This window comes from Cololabis saira, chromosome 10 (genome assembly GCF_033807715.1).
Source record: "Cololabis saira isolate AMF1-May2022 chromosome 10, fColSai1.1, whole genome shotgun sequence".
NCBI lineage: Eukaryota > Metazoa > Chordata > Actinopteri > Beloniformes > Belonidae > Cololabis > Cololabis saira.
Genome location: NC_084596.1, coordinates 1526838 through 1546287, shown reverse-complemented (window position 1 = coordinate 1546287; position 19450 = coordinate 1526838). Strand labels below are relative to the sequence as shown.

Here is a 19450-nt window from a genome sequence, read left to right as displayed (position 1 = left end):
AACAGGCAGGCGGAGGCCCTGAAGGCGGACATGACAGGTGAGCCGCGCATGCGCACCACACAACAACAATCCTGGAAAGTGCTGGAATTTCCATGTTGTGTTTTCAAGGCCTGAAAAGTGCTTGAATTTTAGTTTTAAGTGCTTGAAATTATAACAAAACTGGGATGAGACTGTACAGGACTGTCTCGGTCACCAACGTGCTCTCATTTAGTAATAAACTGCCTCAACGCATTTGTAATACATTTTGCCACATTATGTAATAAGTTATTATATAGATTCATTGTTAGAAGCAGCAGAGGTGTGGACGTGTATAAGTGTATTTATACATGTATTTATGTGTATTTATATCCAGATTCAGCGGCAGAGGTGTGGATGTGTATTGATATGTATTTATATATATATATGTATTTATACGTGTATTTATATGTATTTATATCCAGATTCAGCGTTAGAGGCGGCAGAGGTGTGGATGTGTATTTATATATACCGTAGATGAGCATTTAGTAGCCCGGGCGTTTAATATGCTAAATCCACTTGGACCCCAGGCGTTTAGAAGAACCAGGCGGGTATTTGCACCAGGCTACAATTTATTTTTGCAATGAGCAGCACCAGACCATTACTTACAAAGAACATATGAGATCACCATAGTACCACTGGAACTAAAATTGTACACACTGTACACAACACAACACCTCACGACGAGCTCCCGATCACGAAGCGTGAGGTCGCAAGAAAATCAAGCGTGTTGTAAATCCTGGTCGCTCCTCGTGAAGGAATCACAGTTGAAGCAGCTACGACCCGATTTGCCTCATCCTTTCACAGAGAGCATGCACAATCTCTGATGTTACGTCAAAAACTATTATTTGTAGTTTAAGTTTTGCAAATTCACATTACAAATCATGTTTTAATAGCAAAAAAAAGAGCGCAGTTCCACGTCGGTGCGGGTCGCCGCGTACCCTACGCCGTAGGCTCTGCATTGGTGTAACGCGGAACCATAAATCAGCCTTACGGCGTACCCTGCGCCGTAGGCTCTGCGTTGGTGTAACGCAGAGCCATAAATCAGCCTTCAGTGTGTGCGCTGTCTGCTGAACTCTTTTTTCTCTTCTCATTTTGCTGGACGCCGGGTTCCTCCGCCGAGACAACTTTTGCGGTACGCGTTCTTTGTTGTGTCTAAAAATGATTCGCAGTGCACACACCCAATCAGAAACGGTACAGATATTTTGGGATTTTAATATATAAAAAAATAAAATTATAAATAATAAAGAATCCCCATGACTTTGATCAGGTGGGCAGGATGCAGGTTTGGGAACAGCCCACCCCGGCCCAAAACCGGCTTCGACTTCCAGTACACAGACTTCAGGTAAACATGTGCATTTTATATGCATGCAAACATGTTTGGAGCGGAGCGGGGTGCAGTGTTACTGGAGCGCTGAGCGGTTATGGCTGGAGCGGTTTTTTTTTTCATGCTCTGATATACAAAGACAGTTTGTCTGTGTAACGGCGACACACGGAGCTGATCAGAGCAGTATGAACGATACTGTACACAATACAATGCAAATACAGTGTTATTACCAGGTTATTACCGGTAGTCGCCCGGGCGTTTAATTGAACCGGCGTTTATTATGCCAAATGGGCTCGGACCCCCGGCGGCTATTAGAGCACAGGCGCGTATTTGCGCGCGGGCGACTATTTGGTCATCTACGGTAATTATATATATATATATATATGTATTTATACGTGTATTTATATGTATTTATATCCAGATTCAGCGTTAGAGGCGGCAGAGGTGTGGATGTGTATTTATATGTATTTATATGTATTATATAGAGCTGGGTATCATCACTGACCTCCCGATACGATACGATTCCGATACACTAGGTCCCAACACGATACGATTTACGATACGATACGATTCCATATCGATTTTCTGGTTACAATAAGGGAATAACGTGATCCTTCCACGCGCCACGTCCGGCCACAGAAACCCCACCCTGTCTGGTGAAAAGAAGCTGCTCACTCCTCCAGTAAGGAGGAGACCTGAGCTCAGTGCAGGAACTCCCGGGGCTGGTAGAGGGAGCAATGCCCAGGACTGACTTAGGGAGGAGCGCTGGGGGATAACATGGGGGAAAAAATCAGGATTTAAAAAAAACAAAACATTTTTAACAAATTATTTTTTTTTTTTTTTAAATCGATACTTGGATTTATGTATTGATAATCGTTCCTACACATGTATATCGATGAAATATCGATATATCGATATTTTTAACCCACCCCTAGTATTTATACGTGTAAAGTCATAATATTACGAGAATAAAGTTGTAATATTTTGAGAATAAAGTCGTAATATTACGAGAATAAAGTTGTAATATATTATAAATATATAAATATAACTTCACAAGATGCTCAATATTCCTCATTTCAACACAGGGGGAAAAAATCGGGATTTAAAAAAAAACATCATTTTTAACAAATTATTATTATTATTTTTTTAAATCGATACTTGGATTTATGTATTGATAATCGTTCCTACACATGTATATCGATATTTTTAACCCACCCCTAGTATTTATACGTGTATTCATATATATTTATATACAGATTCTGCTCTAGAAGCAGCCGAGGTGTGGACGTGTACATGTATATATGTATTTATGTGTATTTATATATATTTATATGTATATTTATGTGTATTTATATATATTTATAGACTCAGCGTTAGAAGCAGGGAAGGTGTGGACGTGTGTGTACATGTATACATGTATTTATGTGTATTTATATATATTTATAGACTCAGCCCTAGAGGCAGCGGAGGTGTGGACGTGTACATGTATATATTTGTATTTATGTATATATTTATGTGTATTTATACAGATTCAGCGTTAGAGGCAGCAGAGGTGTGGACGTGTACATGTATATATGTATTTATACGTGTATTTATGTGTATTTATACAGATTCAGCGCTAGAAGCAGCAGAGGTGTGGACGTGTACATGTATATATTTGTATTTATGTATATATTTATGTGTATTTATACAGATTCAGCGCTAGAGGCAGCAGAGGTGTGGACGTCCCGCCAGGCCCTGCAGGATCTCTACCAGAAGATGCTGGTGACGGATCTGGAATACGCTCTGGACAAGAAGGTGGAGCAGGACCTGTAAGTACCGGTACCGGTACCAGACCTGGACCTGGTACCGGTACCAGTCCTGACCCTGGTCCTGGTTCTCCCCCCCCCCCCTCCAGGTGGAACCACGCCTTCAAGAACCAGATCACCACGCTGCAGAGCCAGGCCAAGAACCGGGCCAACCCCAACCGCAGCGAGGTCCAGGCCAACCTGTCTCTGTTCCTGGAGGCGGCCAGCGGCTTCTACACCCAGGTAGGTCTGGACCGGGCCTGGACCGGGACCGGGGGGGGGGCCGGGGGGGGCCGGGACCGGGGGGGGGGGGCTAGAACCGCTAGAACCGGGCCAAACTGTCTCTGTTCCTGGAGGCGGCCAGCGGCTTCTACACCCAGGTAGGTCTGGACCGGGTCTGGACCAGGGGGGGGGGGACCAGGGCGGGGCCGGGGGGGGCTAGAACCGTTAGAACCTTTAAAACCGGGCCAACCTGTCTCTGTTCCTGGAGGCGGCCAGCGGCTTCTACACCCAGGTAGGTCTGGACCGGGCCTGGACCGGGACCGTGGGGGGGGGGGGGCTAGAACCGCTAGAACCGGGCCAGGATTGACACTACAACGATAGTGACCTGTCCAATAAAACTGCTTCCTTGGGGGTTGAAAATATGATCTACACCAGGGGTGTCAAACTCATTTTGCTTGTCGGGCCGGATTTGACCAATTTTTTTCTCGCACGCTCAAAATAACAAAAACGGTGCGAAATTTTTTATTTTTTTTTACTATTGTTATCTAATCCAATATCAGTTTAGTTAATTTTAAAGGAAATATGCACTTTGTTTACACTCTAATTATGTAATTATGTCAAATATATTTCTTCAGGATCTTTTCTTGAAATTTCTCGTTTTTTTTCAAATTATGTATAAGATGCTTTTAATATCATTTTACAAAGATAAACAGAAACAAGTTTTTTTCATATTTCCCTTTTTTATAGGAAATTTAATTAAAAGCAAAATCTTTCTTATTACATCCGAGAGTGTTTCTTTGTGATTTAGAGATTTTTCCAGTACAATTAAGTGTATTTATTTTTAAAAATTGGCGCGGATATTTACGCCAGTGTGCCGAAAAAGTCATCACTTCTTTTTTAACTGTTTTACTTTGTCACTATCCTCGTATTTAAAACTGAAATTCTCAGAATAAATATCTTTTATCATCTTTTTTAGCAGTGATTTTTTTCTGCGAAAACATATAATAGTAGTGAGTTAATAAAAATAAACCACCGTCTACGAAGAAATAAAATCGGCAAATGCATTCTATTTATTATACATTTGACACCCCTGATCTAGAGCCAAATATCATCTTTCTATGTGACTTAATTCTACAGATATGGAGATTTTTGGGCAAAAAATGACCTTGAAGATTAAATTTGACCTTCAACAATTCCAACCTTGAAATAGGAAATTTATCTCAGAATTGAATTCCTAGCACCAAAAAAGTAGATAAAGTGACAATATACAACGATCTAGGATTAAAGCCTGAATTATCGCTCTGCGTTAAACCAACGCAGAACCTACACTGTTGCCGCAACGCCGTTGCACTGACGCCGTTGCCGTGACGCCGTTGCCGTGACGGCGTTGCCGTGACGCCTTTGCCGCGACGCCGTTGCCGCGACGCCGTTGCCGCGACGCCGTTGCCGCGACGCCGTTGCCGCGACGCCGTTGCCGCGACGCCGTCGTGATGGAGTGACTTCTGCGTCTCTCCATTTCTCCGCGGTGCTAAACCCCCCAGAGCTAGCTGATACTTTGTTTAGCTTCTGTCACAGAGAATCAAAGAGATAAGGTCCGTTCTGGTCCGTTACGGTTGTGGTTGTGGTTCTGGAAGGTTCTGGTCCCTAACGGTTGTGGTTCTGGTTCTGTTGCAGCTGCTGCAGGAACTCTGCACCGTGTTCAACGTGGACCTGCCCTGCCGGGTCAAGTCCTCCCAGCTGGGCATCCTGACCCACAAGCAAGGCAGCGGTACCGGTACCGGGATAGTCAAACCCCAACCCAGTTCCTGCTCCTACATCTGCCAGCACTGCCTGGTGCACCTGGGGGACATCGGTGAGCAGGGTTTTTATTTATGAATCTACATTTTATTTTATTTTATCATTTTCATTGACGATATTTAGTCCGAATTTTTGTTGACGACGATATTTAGTCAGAATTTTTGTTGACGACGATATTTAGTCTGATTTTTTGTTGACGACGATATTTAGTCCGAATTTTTGTTGACGATATTTAGTCATAATTTTCGTTGACGACGATATTTAGTCAAAATCTTCGTTGACGACGATATTTAGTCCGAATTTTTGTTGACGACGATATTGAGTCCGAATTTTTGTTGACGACGATATTTAGTCAGAATTTTCGTTGATATTTAGTCCAAATTTTCGTTGACGATATTTAGTCAGAATTTTTGTTGACAACGATATTTAGTCCAAATGTTCGTTGACAACGATATTTAGTCCAAATTTTCGTTGACGATATTTAGTCAGAATTTTCGTTGACAACGATATTTAGTCCAAATGTTCGTTGACAACGATATTTAGTCCAAATGTTCGTTGACAACGATATTTAGTCCAAATGTTCGTTGACAACGATATTTAGTCCAAATGTTCGTTGACAACGATATTTAGTCAGAATTTTCGTTGATGATATTTAGTCCAAATTTTCATTGACGACGATATTTAGTCAGAATTTTCATTGACGACGATATTTAGGCAGAATTTTCATTGACGAAGATATTTAGTCCAAATTTTCGTTGACGAAGATATTTAGTCAGAATTTTTGTTGACGACGATATTTAGTCCGAATTTTCGTTGACGACGATATTTAGTCCGCATTTTCGTTGACGATGATATTTAGTCCGAATTTTTGTTGACGACGATATTTTGTCCGAATTTTTGTTAACGACGATATTTAGTCCGAATTTTTGTTGACGACGATATTGAGTCCGAATTTTTGTTGACGACGATATTTAGTCAAAATTTTCGTTGACGACGATATTTAGTCCGAACTTTTGTTGACGACGATATTTAGTCCGAATTTTTGTTGACGACGATATTTAGTCAGAATTTTCGTTGATGATATTTAGTCCAAATTTTCGTTGAGGATATTTAGTCAGAATTTTTGTTGACAACGATATTTAGTCCAAATTTTCGTTGACAACGATATTTAGTCCAAATTTTCATTGACGATATTTAGTCCAAATGTTCGTTGACGACGATATTTAGTCCAAATGTTCGTTGACAACGATATTTAGTCAGAATTTTCGTTGATGATATTTAGTCCAAATTTTCGTTGACGATATTTAGTCAGAATTTTCGTTGACAACGATATTTAGTCCAAATGTTCGTTGACAACGATATTTAGTCCAAATTTTCGTTGACGATATTTAGTCAGAATTGTCGTTGATGATATTTAGTCCAAATGTTCGTTGACGACGATATTTAGTCAGAATTTTCGTTGATGATATTTAGTCCAAATGTTCGTTGACGACGATATTTAGTCCAAATGTTCGTTGACAACGATATTTAGTCCAAATTTTCGTTGACTATATTTAGTCAGAATTTTCGTTGATGATATTTAGTCCAAATGTTCGTTGACGACGATATTTAGTCATAATTTTCGTTGATGACGATATTTAGTCCAAATGTTCGTTGACGACGATATTTAGTCAGAATTTTCGTTGATGATATTTAGTCCAAATTTTCGTTGACGATATTTAGTCAGAATTTTCGTTGACAACGATATTTAGTCCAAATGTTCGTTGACAACGATATTTAGTCCAAATTTTCGTTGACAACGATATTTAGTCCGAATTTTTGTTGACGACGCTATTTAGTCCGAATTTTTGTTGACGCTATTTAGTCCGAATTTTCGGTGACGACGATATTTAGTCCGAATTTTCGTTGACAACGATATTTAGTCCGAATTTTTGTTGACGACGATATTTAGTCCGAATTTTTGTTGACGACGCTATTTAGTCCGATTTTTTGTTGACGACGATATTTAGTCCAAATTTTTGTTGACGACGATATTTAGTCCGAATTTTTGTTGACGATGATATTTAGTCCGAATTTTTGTTGACGACGATATTTAGTCCGAATTTTTGTTGACGACGATATTTAGTCCAAATTTTCGTTGACGACGATATTTAGTCCGAACTTTTGTTGACGACGATATTTAGTCCGAATTTTTGTTGACGACGATATTTAGTCAGAATTTTCGTTGATGATATTTAGTCCAAATTTTCGTTGACGATATTTAGTCAGAATTTTCGTTGACAACGATATTTAGTCCAAATTTTCATTGACGATATTTAGTCCAAATGTTCGTTGACGACGATATTTAGTCAGAATTTTCGTTGATGATATTTAGTCCAAATTTTCGTTGACGATATTTAGTCAGAATTTTCGTTGACAACGATATTTAGTCCAAATGTTCGTTGACAACGATATTTAGTCCAAATTTTCGTTGACGATATTTAGTCAGAATTTTCGTTGATGATATTTAGTCCAAATGTTCGTTGACGACGATATTTAGTCATAATTTTCGTTGATGACGATATTTAGTCATAATTTTCGTTGATGACGATATTTAGTCAGAATTTTCGTTGACAACGATATTTAGTCCAAATTTTCGTTGACAACGATATTTAGTCCAAATGTTCGTTGACGACGATATTTAGTCAGAATTTTCGTTGATGATATTTAGTCCAAATTTTCGTTGACGATATTTAGTCAGAATTTTCGTTGATGATATTTAGTCCAAATTTTCGTTGACGACGATATTTAGTCATAATTTTCGTTGATGACGATATTTAGTCAGAATTTTCATTGACGAAGATATTTAGTCAAAATTTTCGTTGACGATGAAATATAGTCATAATTTTCGTTGACGATGATATTTAGTCAGAATTTTCGTTGACGATGATATTTAGTCAGAATTTTCGTTGACGACGATATTTAGTCAGAATTTTCGTTGACGACGATGTTTAGTCTGAATTTTCGTTGACACCCCGATACTCGGCCGGCTACTCGACGTCTCTGTTTCCGGTTTGTGTTAAACGGTTTCTCTTTGTTTCAGCTCGGTACCGTAACCAGACCAGCCAGGCGGAGTCGTACTACCGACACGCAGCTCAGCTGGTTCCCTCCAACGGTGAGTCCCCATCCCTCCTTTATTTGTGTATTTGTTCATTTAAAAGGATCCCCATTAACTGACACCAAAATGACAGGGTTATAATAGTTTTTAATTTTTCATTTTAGTTTAGTTTTATTTCGTTTTGACTTTTTCTCCTTCAATTCAGTTAGTTTTAATTCATTTTTAGTGTGGGTTGGCTAGTTTTTATTCGTTTTTATATTTTCAAAAATGCTTAGTTTTTATTAGTTTTAGTTTTGACGTCACGGACTGTGAGGCGTTCAGGTGCCGTAGCTGCCAGTGGGAGATAAACGGCCAGAGCAGAATAAATTGATCATACCAAGAGACTTATATTGACAGGGACGAAAACGGAGGAAATTATATCTATAATTTCAGTTTGTTTGTTACAATACAAAATCAAACATACAATCTCAATTCATAAAGTACATAAAAATACAATTACAAATAAGAAATAAAGAAAAACGTCATACAAATCATATATAATTTGATGTATTGATCTCAATCAGATACGCTACATGTTGTTAAAGTGATGACGACAAATACGTTCTTAGTCTTCGTTTCAACTCGCCCTCTTGTGATGTCAGGAATCACCTGGAAGGTTTTAATATGAACTGATCTATAAAGTTCTGTCGTCTGCATAGAGTCAGACTTAGGGACTCAAGTGTTATATGAAGGAATATTTGAACAATAACTTCTATTATTATAGAGAAATGTTAATAATTCTATGGAAACATGTCAGTACATTAGTAGATATTCTGTCCTCAGCCAGGAGAAACGTTCATGCATTTCTGCAACACTAGTTCTTGGAGAAGAACCAAGAATTAAAGCTGCACGCAGAGATGAACGGATGAACGGGCCCTCGCACCAATAAAGGTCAAGGACTCAATACCGAGTCCGATGAACCACCCATGACTCTTTATGTCAAACCATTCAGAAGTTATGGCAGGAAGTAGGAACTATCAAATTTGGACCAATCAGCTACTAGTATCACTTCCTGTTTAGCGTTGAAGTTTGACGCGGCGCCACGGCCACGCCATTTCACGAAAACTCACCATTTTGATACATTTTCATCGTTGACGTCGTTTGTGTCTCCTGAGCGAGTTTTATGTGGAACGGACGATCCTGCTAGGAGGAGTTCGTTAAAAAAATAACACGATTAATTCAAAATGGCCGACTTCCTATTGGGTTTGGGCCATGGCGCCAAGAGACTTTTCTTTAAGTTGTGACATGATACAGGTGTGTACCGATTTTCGTGCATGTACGTCAAACCGTATTGTGGGGCTTGAGGCACAAAGTTTTCTAGGGGGCGCTGTTGAGCCGTTAGGCCACGCCCATTAATGCAAACCATTACATATAACATTTTTCCTCAGGTCTAGATTGGTGAAAAATTTGGTGACTTTTGGGGCACGTTTAGGGGGAAAAAGACCCTCATTTAGTTGGAAGAAGGAACAAACTAAAACTCGTACAGATACAACAGGGCCTTGGCCGTAGGGCTGGGCGGTATGGACTGAAAAATGTATCACGATCATTTCTGGCATTTATCCTGATAACGATAAAAATGACGATTAAAAAAATACCAATTCAACTCCATCTTTGTAACTATAAATCTATCACCACATTCAGTCTTTGGAGCCAAATCACTGCTCTAAAAGATACTAAATGATACTAAACTACCGTATTTTCGCGACCATAAGGCGCACATTTTTTTATTATTATTTTTTTTTAATGTGCCGGGCGCCTTAAGAAACGGTGCGCCGTGTCTATTACCTGAATTACGGTAATGTGAGGCCGGCCACCATGAGAACGGTAAAAAGAGAAGGGGGCGGGTGAAGCCCCCGTGAGTTGCGACGTGAATGAGACTCCACTGAGCTGATTAATGCGTAAACAGATGATAAAGACTTTTAAGGATTTGCTTGATGTGTAAAGTGAAATAAAATACAATCAAACTAAGTTTTGCTCCGCTCTATTTAAATAAGCACACGTTAAAGGTTAAAGCCTCGTGATGCGCGCTGCTGCAGCCGACTTCCTGGTTCCCAAAGCGGTCCGATCGACCTGGTTCCCGCCCGCTTTGCGAGCAGAGATTTCTGGGGTCTGTCTTAGGTCTGATCAGCTTCACTTTCCGAGATTTGCAGCCAAATCCGTCGGTTACAAACCCGGTACCGGATCCCGACATGCGCGGGTGTGTATTCGCGACGCGACACACACAGATTCTCATGTATGTGGTGCTGGACTGGCGCAGCTGATGGACAGAAACCTATGGGGATTTTTAAAAGAAAAACTTTGCATAAGACGTTTCCAGCCGGAGTCATTATAAGGACGAATGAAAAGGGGGGGCTGGATGAAGGGATGATGATCAAGAAGCTGATTCCAGGTCTGGAAATTCGGACTGGCGCAGCTGAATCAGCGGAGCTCGTGTCGGATACAACCCGGTACCGGCTCCCCGACAGCGCGTGTGTGAGCGGGTCCAGCGCGGCGGAGCGGAGGAGGACCAGCGCGGCGGTCCCGGGACGCGGGACCCGGGACCAGCGCGGGGTGGGGGGGGCGGACCGGGACCGGGACCCGGTCCAGCGCGAGGGAGCAGACGGGGAGCGGACCCGGTCCAGCGCGGGGGGGGACGGAGCGGAGCGGAGCGGGACCGGGGACCCGGGACCCGGGACCCGGTCCAGCGCGAGGGGGGAGCGGAGCGGGACCCGGGACCCGGGACCCGGTCCAGCGCGAGGGGGGAGCGGAGCGGGACCCGGGACCGCCGCGGTCGGGATCCGCAGCACAACGGGGTATGAAAAGTGTATTTACTCTTGTGCTTGCCTGCCACGCTGATGGACAGAAACTGCCGGCTATGGTGATTTTTAAAAGAAAGGCATTGCCTAAACAGACTTTTCCAGCCAGAGTGAAATGAAAAGGGCTGGATGGATGAGGAGATGATCGGGTGGATGAGACAGGTTTATGTGCAGCGCCCCGTGGTTTTTTTTTAATTCTTTAATGCAGAAACAGAATATGAACCTTTTGAAGGGTTTGATTGATGTGAAAAGTGAAATAAAATATCAAACTAAGTTTTGCTTCCGCTCTGTTTTTAGCGCGTGTGTGTTCTGCAGCGTGTGTCTGTGCAGCTCCGTCTACAGAGACGGCGCCTTTTGGGTCGGTGCGCCGTATGCGTGTTTTAAAACCAAAAATGACACACAAAACTGAGGGTGCGCCTTTCCACACAGTGCGCCATATGGTCGCGAAAATACGGTACATCAATTACATTGAATTATTAAAAACCATTAAATGAGTTACACCTGTACTGCAAAACTGGAATGACTCAGATCAGCCATGTTTGTTACACAAACATGTATCAACGGGAATTTATCCTCTTTCTTTCTTTCTTTCTTTCTTTCTTTCTTTCTTTCTTTCTTTCTTTCTTTCTTTCTGGCTCATTCCTTCCTTCCTTCCTTCCTTCCTTCCTTCCTTCCTTCCTTCCTTCCTTCCTTCCTTCCTTCCTTCCTTCCTTCCTTCCTTCCTTCCTTCCTTCCTTCCTTCCTTCCTTCCTTCCTTCCTTCCTTTACATTGTGCGTGGATTTAACACAGAACCATAAATCAGTTTTACACAAAAACATCAACGGGAATTTATCGTTTTTACCGCAAGATGACAAATTCTTACCGTGGGGGATTTGTTTGACGGTTTATCGTGAACGATAAAATATCTCCCATTCCTAACGCACACACAACTACAAAGGTTCAAGGCCTCATACTCTCCTACCTCGACACGAGACTGGAGAGCCGGGACAGTCCTGATACAGAGTAGGCCAAGAAAACCGCGCTGGGCGTCCGTGCACTAGACCCACAGCAGACTCTGACCGGACTTCCGGCCCTCGCGTCTTTATACCTTTACCTCAGCACCTAGCGGTATCCCTGACCCCCCCAGACTAACCAACCCCCTCTTCTTCCCCCCCAGGTCAGCCCTACAACCAGCTGGCCATCCTGGCCTCCTCCAAGGGCGACCACCTCACCACCATCTTCTACTACTGCCGGAGCATCGCCGTCAAGTTCCCCTTCCCTGCAGCTTCCACCAACCTGCAGAAGGCCCTGACCAAGGCCCTGGAGAGGTAATCAGACTGATTATTGGTTATTGATCCTCCACCAACCTGCAGAAGGCCCTGAGCAAGGCCCTGGAGAGGTAATCAGACTGATTATTGGTTATTGATCCTCCACCAACCTGCAGAAGGCCCTGACCAAGGCCCTGGAGAGGTAGGACTAGTGATTATTGGTTATTGATCCTCCACCAACCTGCAGAAGGCCCTGACCAAGGCCCTGGAGAGGTAGGACTAGTGATTATTGGTTATTGATCCTCCACCAACCTGCAGAAGGCCCTGACCAAGGCCCTGGAGAGATAGGACCTGACCCGTCCATAATACTGCGGGGCCGGAAGGCCGGAGGAACCGCCGACCGAGCGGCTCCGTCGTTTACTGTTGATGGATTGTAGATGCGTGGGCTGGATTATAGTTCTGCAACAAATCGATAACGAGCATGCGCCGCAGCCCACGCCGTGCCTGACGCACCTCCCACAAATTGTAACTACGCGTCGAGAGGTCGCAGACCAACGCAGACCGAGAGGCTGTGATTGGTTTGCCTTTTCGGTCGGTGCGCTGAGGGTGCGCCGTATGGTCGTCTAAATACGGTAATACTATAAACTTATTTCATGTTCTTCCCTGTCATTACAAATACACTTGTAAAACTAGATGGAAGAACTTTTTTTTGTATTTACATTTGAAATCCACAGGGATTAAGACCATGGACGCTACGGAAGAGAATCAGAGCAGGAGAAAAATAAAAGTAGTATTTTAGAGGAGGGTGATTTTTTTTTTTTCATTATGCACTAGGACTGTGCGATTAATCGATTTTTAAATCGAAATCGGATTTATTAATCAAGACGATTTAAAAAAAAAAAAAAGGAAAATCGGAAAATGGATTTTCCATTTTTGCAGCTGCATTACAGACGGAGCTCGTCTAGTCGTCTTTGTTTGGTCAAGAAAATTGTAAATGTTGTCACTTTACTAAACTCAAGGAGGATTTACAGTATCTTTCAATTGCACTTCATTCCCAATTGGGAAGTTTGTTTGCTATTTTTCTTTAAAAAGTAAGATGAAATATTTGAAACAATTTACTCCATTGTCTTTTGTAGTTTTACCAAAAAAATCGAAATCGAAAATCAGGTTTTCAGAGAAAAAAATCAGGATTTTATTTTTGTCCAAAATCGCCCAGCCCTTTTTTTTTTTTTTTTTTTTGTTTATTCCTGTTCAACTGTGCCTTACCCCCTAATAAAAATATCAAAACAAAATCGCCCAGCCCTATTATGCACTGCGAGAAAAAAGTCGAAATGTCGAGAAAAAAGTTGAAATGTTGAGAATAAAGTCGAAAAGTGGAGAAAAATGAATGAGAATTGTCGGGGGTTTGGTAAGGTCCTCCGTCCTCATGTCTTCTGTCTGTCCTCATCTCTGTTCTCCTCTCTGTCCTCCGTCCTCATGTCTTCTGTCTGTCCTCTTGTCTGTCCTCATGTCTGTCCTCCTCTCTGTCCTCCGTCCTCATGTCTTCTGTCTGTCCTCATGTCTGTCCTCCTCTCTGTCCTCCGTCCTCATGTCTTCTGTCTGTCCTCCGTCCCTCCAGCCGCGACGAGGTGAAGACCAAGTGGAGCGTCTCCGACTTCATCAAGGCCTTCATCAAGTTCCACGGCCACGTCTACCTGAGCAAGAGCCTGGACAAGCTGGACGGGCTGAGGGAGCGACTGGAGGAGCATTTCCAGGTACCGTTACCTAACCCCGACACCAATAACGCCCAATAACAACCAATAACACCCACACAATGATCTGGAGGAGCATTTCCAGGTACCGTTACCTAAGCCCGACACCAATAACACCCAATAACACCCAATAACACCCACACAATGATCTGGAGGAGCATTTCCAGGTACCGTTACCTAACCCCGACACCAATAACACCCAATAACACCCAACAATGATCTGGAGGAGCATTTCCAGGTACCGTTACCTAACCCCGACACCAATAACACCCACACAATGATCTGGAGGAGCATTTCCAGGTACCGTTACCTAACCCCGACACCAATAACACCCAATAACACCCAATAACACCCACACAATGATCTGGAGGAGCATTTCCAGGTACCGTTACCTAACCCCGACACCAATAACACCCAATAACACCCAATAACACCCACACAATGATCTGGAGGAGCATTTCCAGGTACCGTTACCTAAGCCCGACACCAATAACACCCAATAACACCCAATAACACCCACACAATGATCTGGAGGAGCATTTCCAGGTACCGTTACCTAACCCCAACACCAATAACACCCACACAATGATCTGGAGGAGCATTTCCAGGTACCGTTACCTAACCCTAACCCCAACACCTAGATCACTTCCAGGTACCGTCTCCACCACCTAACCCTAACTCCCAATAACACCCAATAATGCTCTGGTTAGAGCATCTCCAGGTACCGTCTTCTAACCCTAACACCTAATAATGCTCTGGTTAACCCTAACACCCACATCATTTCCAGGTACTGAGGCCTAACCCTAGAGCTTGAATTATGGTTCTGCGCCAAACCAACGCAGAGCACACGCCGTCATCGTGAAGCCGTCACCGTGACGCCGTCACCGTGACGCCGTCATGAACCTCCGGACTTCTCTCTCACTCCATTTCTCCGTGGTGCAGTTCCCCCCGCGACCGCTAGTTAGCGATCTTTTCCTGAATGGTTTATCCGACTTTTTCCGGTCTCAGTGAATCAAAACAAAAAAAATCACACATACACGAAGAAAAGAGGCTGAAAGTTTACGACGCTTCACGCTTCAAACCGGAAATGCGTAGCTACTAGTGATTCACCGAAATGAAAATTTGTGGCCGAAACCGAAAATAATAATAAACACTTGGCCGAATACCGAACATGGTTCTTCAGCAGTTTTTCATTTATTTTGGCAATTTTTTCACCATTGCATAAATCAAATAAATTTGATTTAGGCTTTTAAAAGAAAAAAATCTTTTACAAAATTACAAGGTAGAAAATATTTATTGAACATAAAAAACTGAACATTTTTTAATTTCCAGCATTATGTTGTTTTGGTTCCACCTCCTGGTGAATGTTGGTAAAATTCTTATGTGGTTACTTTTTGGTTGGCCAACGATTTATGTTTGTGGTGCAACAGTTACGGAGCGGCCAGTCTATTTCCTTATTTTACAACGCCGTTATTATTGTTCGTTTTTTTTCCCACTTATTCCACCGAACACCGAAAGTGTTTTTTTGCCATTTTCGGCCGAACAATTTCGGTTACCGAACAATCGGTGCATCACTAGTTGTTACCAAGCAAACCAATCACAGCCCTCTCCGTCTGCGTGTGGTCTGCGTCGCCTCGACGTGTAGTGCAGGTCAGTGATGGCGTCAGCGACGGTGTGTGGTCTGCGTCCACGCGTAACACACGCCGTAGGCACGGTGTTGTTTTTTTTTTTATTTACCTTGTCTACACACATATTAATGATTGATACCATGTAGGTAAAAACCAAAGGCATATATATATGTGCATTATTGCTATATTTAATATATATACATATATACGCATACATACGCATACACATACATACATAGATATATACATACAAACCCAGTGATTTTTTTTTGGGGGGGGCGGTGACATCCACTGCCAATCCAGGAAGCAGGAACACACAGAGACACGTCAAGCACTGGAAATCTGCAACAAAAAAACACAAACAAAACACAAAACCAACAAAACCAACACGGAGCCGACCAAAACACGAACAGCAATCAACCCAAATCACAGTCTGAGCTAAGCTACTGCTAACTAACCCCAAAAACTACAGAGCGAGCGTGCAGGTGAACAAGCCAGTATGTATGTCTATGTGTGTGTGTGTGCATTGTTTTGACGCGGAACCATAACTTAAGCTTAACACCCAATAATGCTCTGGTTAGAGAAGGAATCGTAATTTTAAACAGCTGACCATCCATTCAACTGATTGTGGTGGAACATTGTGGAACAAACTAGACGAGGACATGAAAAGGTGCATCAACTCAAAACAATGTAAAAATCAGTATAAAGAAACACTCTGGGCCAGCTAGAACTGGACAGATAATCTTATTTCTCTATTTAGTTAGCATGTTTGTAATGTGGATTTAGTTTATATTCATTCATATCAAAGTTAAATGTTCTGAATTCTTTAGATTGCAGTGATTTATGGATTATAAATATTCTTATGGAATTGAAATTTGTATGAAAACTCCCGTGTGCAGAGGCTGGTGCTAACTGTGTATGTGTCTGTGCAGAGGCTGGTGCTAACTGTGTATGTGTCTGTGCAGAGGCTGGTGCTAACTGTGTATGTGTCTGTGCAGAGGCTGGTGCTAACTGTGTATGTGTCTGTGCAGAGGCTGGTGCTAACTGTGTATGTGTCTGTGCAGAGGCTGGTGCTAACTGTGTATGTGTCTGTGCAGAGGCTGGTGCTAACTGTGTATGTGTCTGTGCAGAGGCTGGTGCTAACTGTGTATGTGTCTGTGCAGAGGCTGGTGCTGCAGAAAGCCTTCAGCTCCCAACAACTCGTCCACATCACCGTCATCAACCTGTTTGAGCTGCACCACCTCCGGGAGCTGGCAGGGGGCGACGGAGAGCAGAGCTGCAGTGGAGAGACCAGAGTCAGCTGGTTCCAGCTGCTGGGGCTTCTGGGTAAGAACACACACCTGACCCCCCTAAACCCCTCCCCCAGCTGCTGCTGGGGCTTCTGGGTAAGAACACACACCTGACCCCCCTAAACCCCTCCCCCAGCTGCTGCTGGGGCTTCTGGGTAAGAACACACACACCTGACCCCCCTAAACCCCTCCCCCAGCTGCTGCTGGGGCTTCTGGGTAAGAACACACACACCTGACCCCCTAAACCCCTCCCCCAGCTGCTGCTCCTGGGTGATGTGTGATGTCACTTCCTGTCCCCATTGTGGTTCCTGGGTGATGTGTGATGTCACTTCCTGTTCCCAGTGTGGTTCCTGGGTGATGTGTGATGTCACTTCCTGTCCCCAGTGTGGTTCCTGGGTGATGTGTGATGTCACTTCCTGTCCCCAGTGTGGTTCCTGGGCGTGATGTGTGATGTGTGATGTCACTTCCTGTCCCCAGTGTCGTTCCTGGGCGTGATGTGTGGTGTGTGATGTCACTTCCTGTCCCCAGTGTCGTTCCTGGGCGTGATGTGTGGTTTGTGATGTCACTTCCTGTCCCCAGTGTCGTTCCTGGGCGTAATGTGTGGTGTGTGATGTCACTTCCTGTCCCCAGTGTGGTTCCTGGGTGATGTGTGATGTCACTTCCTGTCCCCAGTGTGGTTCCTGGGCGTGATGTGTGATGTCACTTCCTGTCCCCAGTGTGGTTCCTGGGCGTGATGTGTGATGTGTGATGTCACTTCCTGTCCCCAGTGTGGTTCCTGGGCGTGATGTGTGATGTCACTTCCTGTCCCCAGTGTGGTTCCTGGGCGTAATGTGTGGTGTGTGATGTCACTTCCTGTCCCCAGTGTGGTTCCTGGGCGTGATGTGTGATGTCACTTCCTGTCCCCAGTGTGGTTCCTGGGCATGATGTGTGATGTCACTTCCTGTCCCCAGTGTGGTTCCTGGGCGTGATGTGTGGTGTGTGATGTCACTTCCTGTCCCCAGTGTCGTTCCTGGGCGTGATGTGTGGTGTGTGATGTCACTTCCTGTCCCCAGTGTCGTTCCTGGGCGTGATGTGTGGTTTGTGATGTCACTTCCTGTCCCCAGTGTCGTTCCTGGGCGTAATGTGTGGTGTGTGATGTCACTTCCTGTCCCCAGTGTGGTTCCTGGGTGATGTGTGATGTCACTTCCTGTCCCCAGTGTGGTTCCTGGGCGTGATGTGTGATGTCACTTCCTGTCCCCAGTGTGGTTCCTGGGTGATGTGTGATGTCACTTCCTGTCCCCAGTGTGGTTCCTGGGCATGATGTGTGATGTCACTTCCTGTCCCCAGTGTGGTTCCTGGGCGTGATGTGTGGTGTGTGATGTCACTTCCTGTCCCCAGTGTCGTTCCTGGGCGTGATGTGTGATGTGTGATGTCACTTCCTGTCCCCAGTGTGGTTCCTGGGCGTGATGTGTGATGTGTGATGTCACTTCCTGTCCCCAGTGTCGTTCCTGGGCGTGATGTGTGGTGTGTGATGTCACTTCCTGTCCCCAGTGTGGTTCCTGGGCGTGATGTGTGATGTCACTTCCTGTCCCCAGTGTGGTTCCTGGGCGTGATGTGTGGTGTGTGATGTCACTTCCTGTCCCCAGTGTCGTTCCTGGGCGTGATGTGTGGTGTGTGATGTCACTTCCTGTCCCCAGTGTCGTTCCTGGGCGTGATGTTCTCGCGGGTCCTGCTGAACCAGAGTCGGGGGGAGGAGGTGATGGGGGAGTGTCCTCTCCCGGCCATCAAGGTTTCTCTGGACTGGCTCCGGCTGAAACCCGACGTCTTCTACGAGACGGCGCTGGAGACCCGGAAGTAGTGAGTCCCCGGTTCCTCCCTGACCCCCCGATAACGACCCGATGGTTTAGTTCCCCCCTGATGGTTTAGTTCCCCCCCTGAAGCTGAATCTGTTCTTGTGTTCCAGCGTGTGGCCCTGGCTGGTTTCCATCCTCAACAGCTTCCAGCCCCGAGAGGACGACGTGTCCGGGCCCTCAGGTAGGAGCCGGGAATCAGACCAACGACCTCCTTCAGAGCAGGGGCTAGCGGCTAGTCAGGGGGCGGGAGTTCCTCAGGGCTCCGTCCCAGGTTTGGAGTTCCTCAGGGCTCCGTCCTGGGGCTCCCTCCCAGGTTTGGAGTTCCTCAGGGCTCCGTCCTGGGGCTCCGTCCCAGGTTTGGAGTTCCTCAGGGCTCCGTCCCAGGTTTGGAGTTCCTCAGGGCTCCGTCCTGGGGCTCCGTCCCAGGTTTGGAGTTCCTCAGGGCTCCGTCCCCAAAAATCTCCATATCTCTAGAATGAAGTCACATAGAAAGATTATTGAGGGTCTAGATTCCTATTTTCACCCCCAAGGAAGCAGTTTTCTGTTTATTGGACAGGTCACTATCACTGTAGTGTCAATAATCTCATTGGGTGAGAACAGTGGCATCCTTCCTTCGTTCGTTC

At 44.4% G+C, this 19450-nt stretch overlaps 1 protein-coding gene across 5 annotated transcripts in view; it reads left to right on the top strand.

The window, feature by feature from the left end:
- The window catches only part of smg7 (SMG7 nonsense mediated mRNA decay factor), a 50806-nt gene that overhangs the window by 361 nt on the left and 30995 nt on the right, over positions 1-19450 (top strand). For all 5 annotated transcript variants that reach the window (XR_009783244.1, XM_061731519.1, XM_061731521.1 and 2 more), the window contains exons 2-11: positions 6-37; positions 3036-3153; positions 3240-3372; positions 5026-5203; positions 8231-8302; positions 12237-12387; positions 13946-14081; positions 16870-17032; positions 18672-18831; positions 18938-19008. Coding sequence is in view for 4 of the 5 variants with exons in the window: in XM_061731519.1 (XP_061587503.1) it covers positions 6-37; positions 3036-3153; positions 3240-3372; positions 5026-5203; positions 8231-8302; positions 12237-12387; positions 13946-14081; positions 16870-17032; positions 18672-18831; positions 18938-19008 (1214 nt within the window). In the remaining variant the exon portion in view is untranslated. The remainder of the gene's footprint in view (positions 1-5; positions 38-3035; positions 3154-3239; positions 3373-5025; positions 5204-8230; positions 8303-12236; positions 12388-13945; positions 14082-16869; positions 17033-18671; positions 18832-18937; positions 19009-19450) is intronic.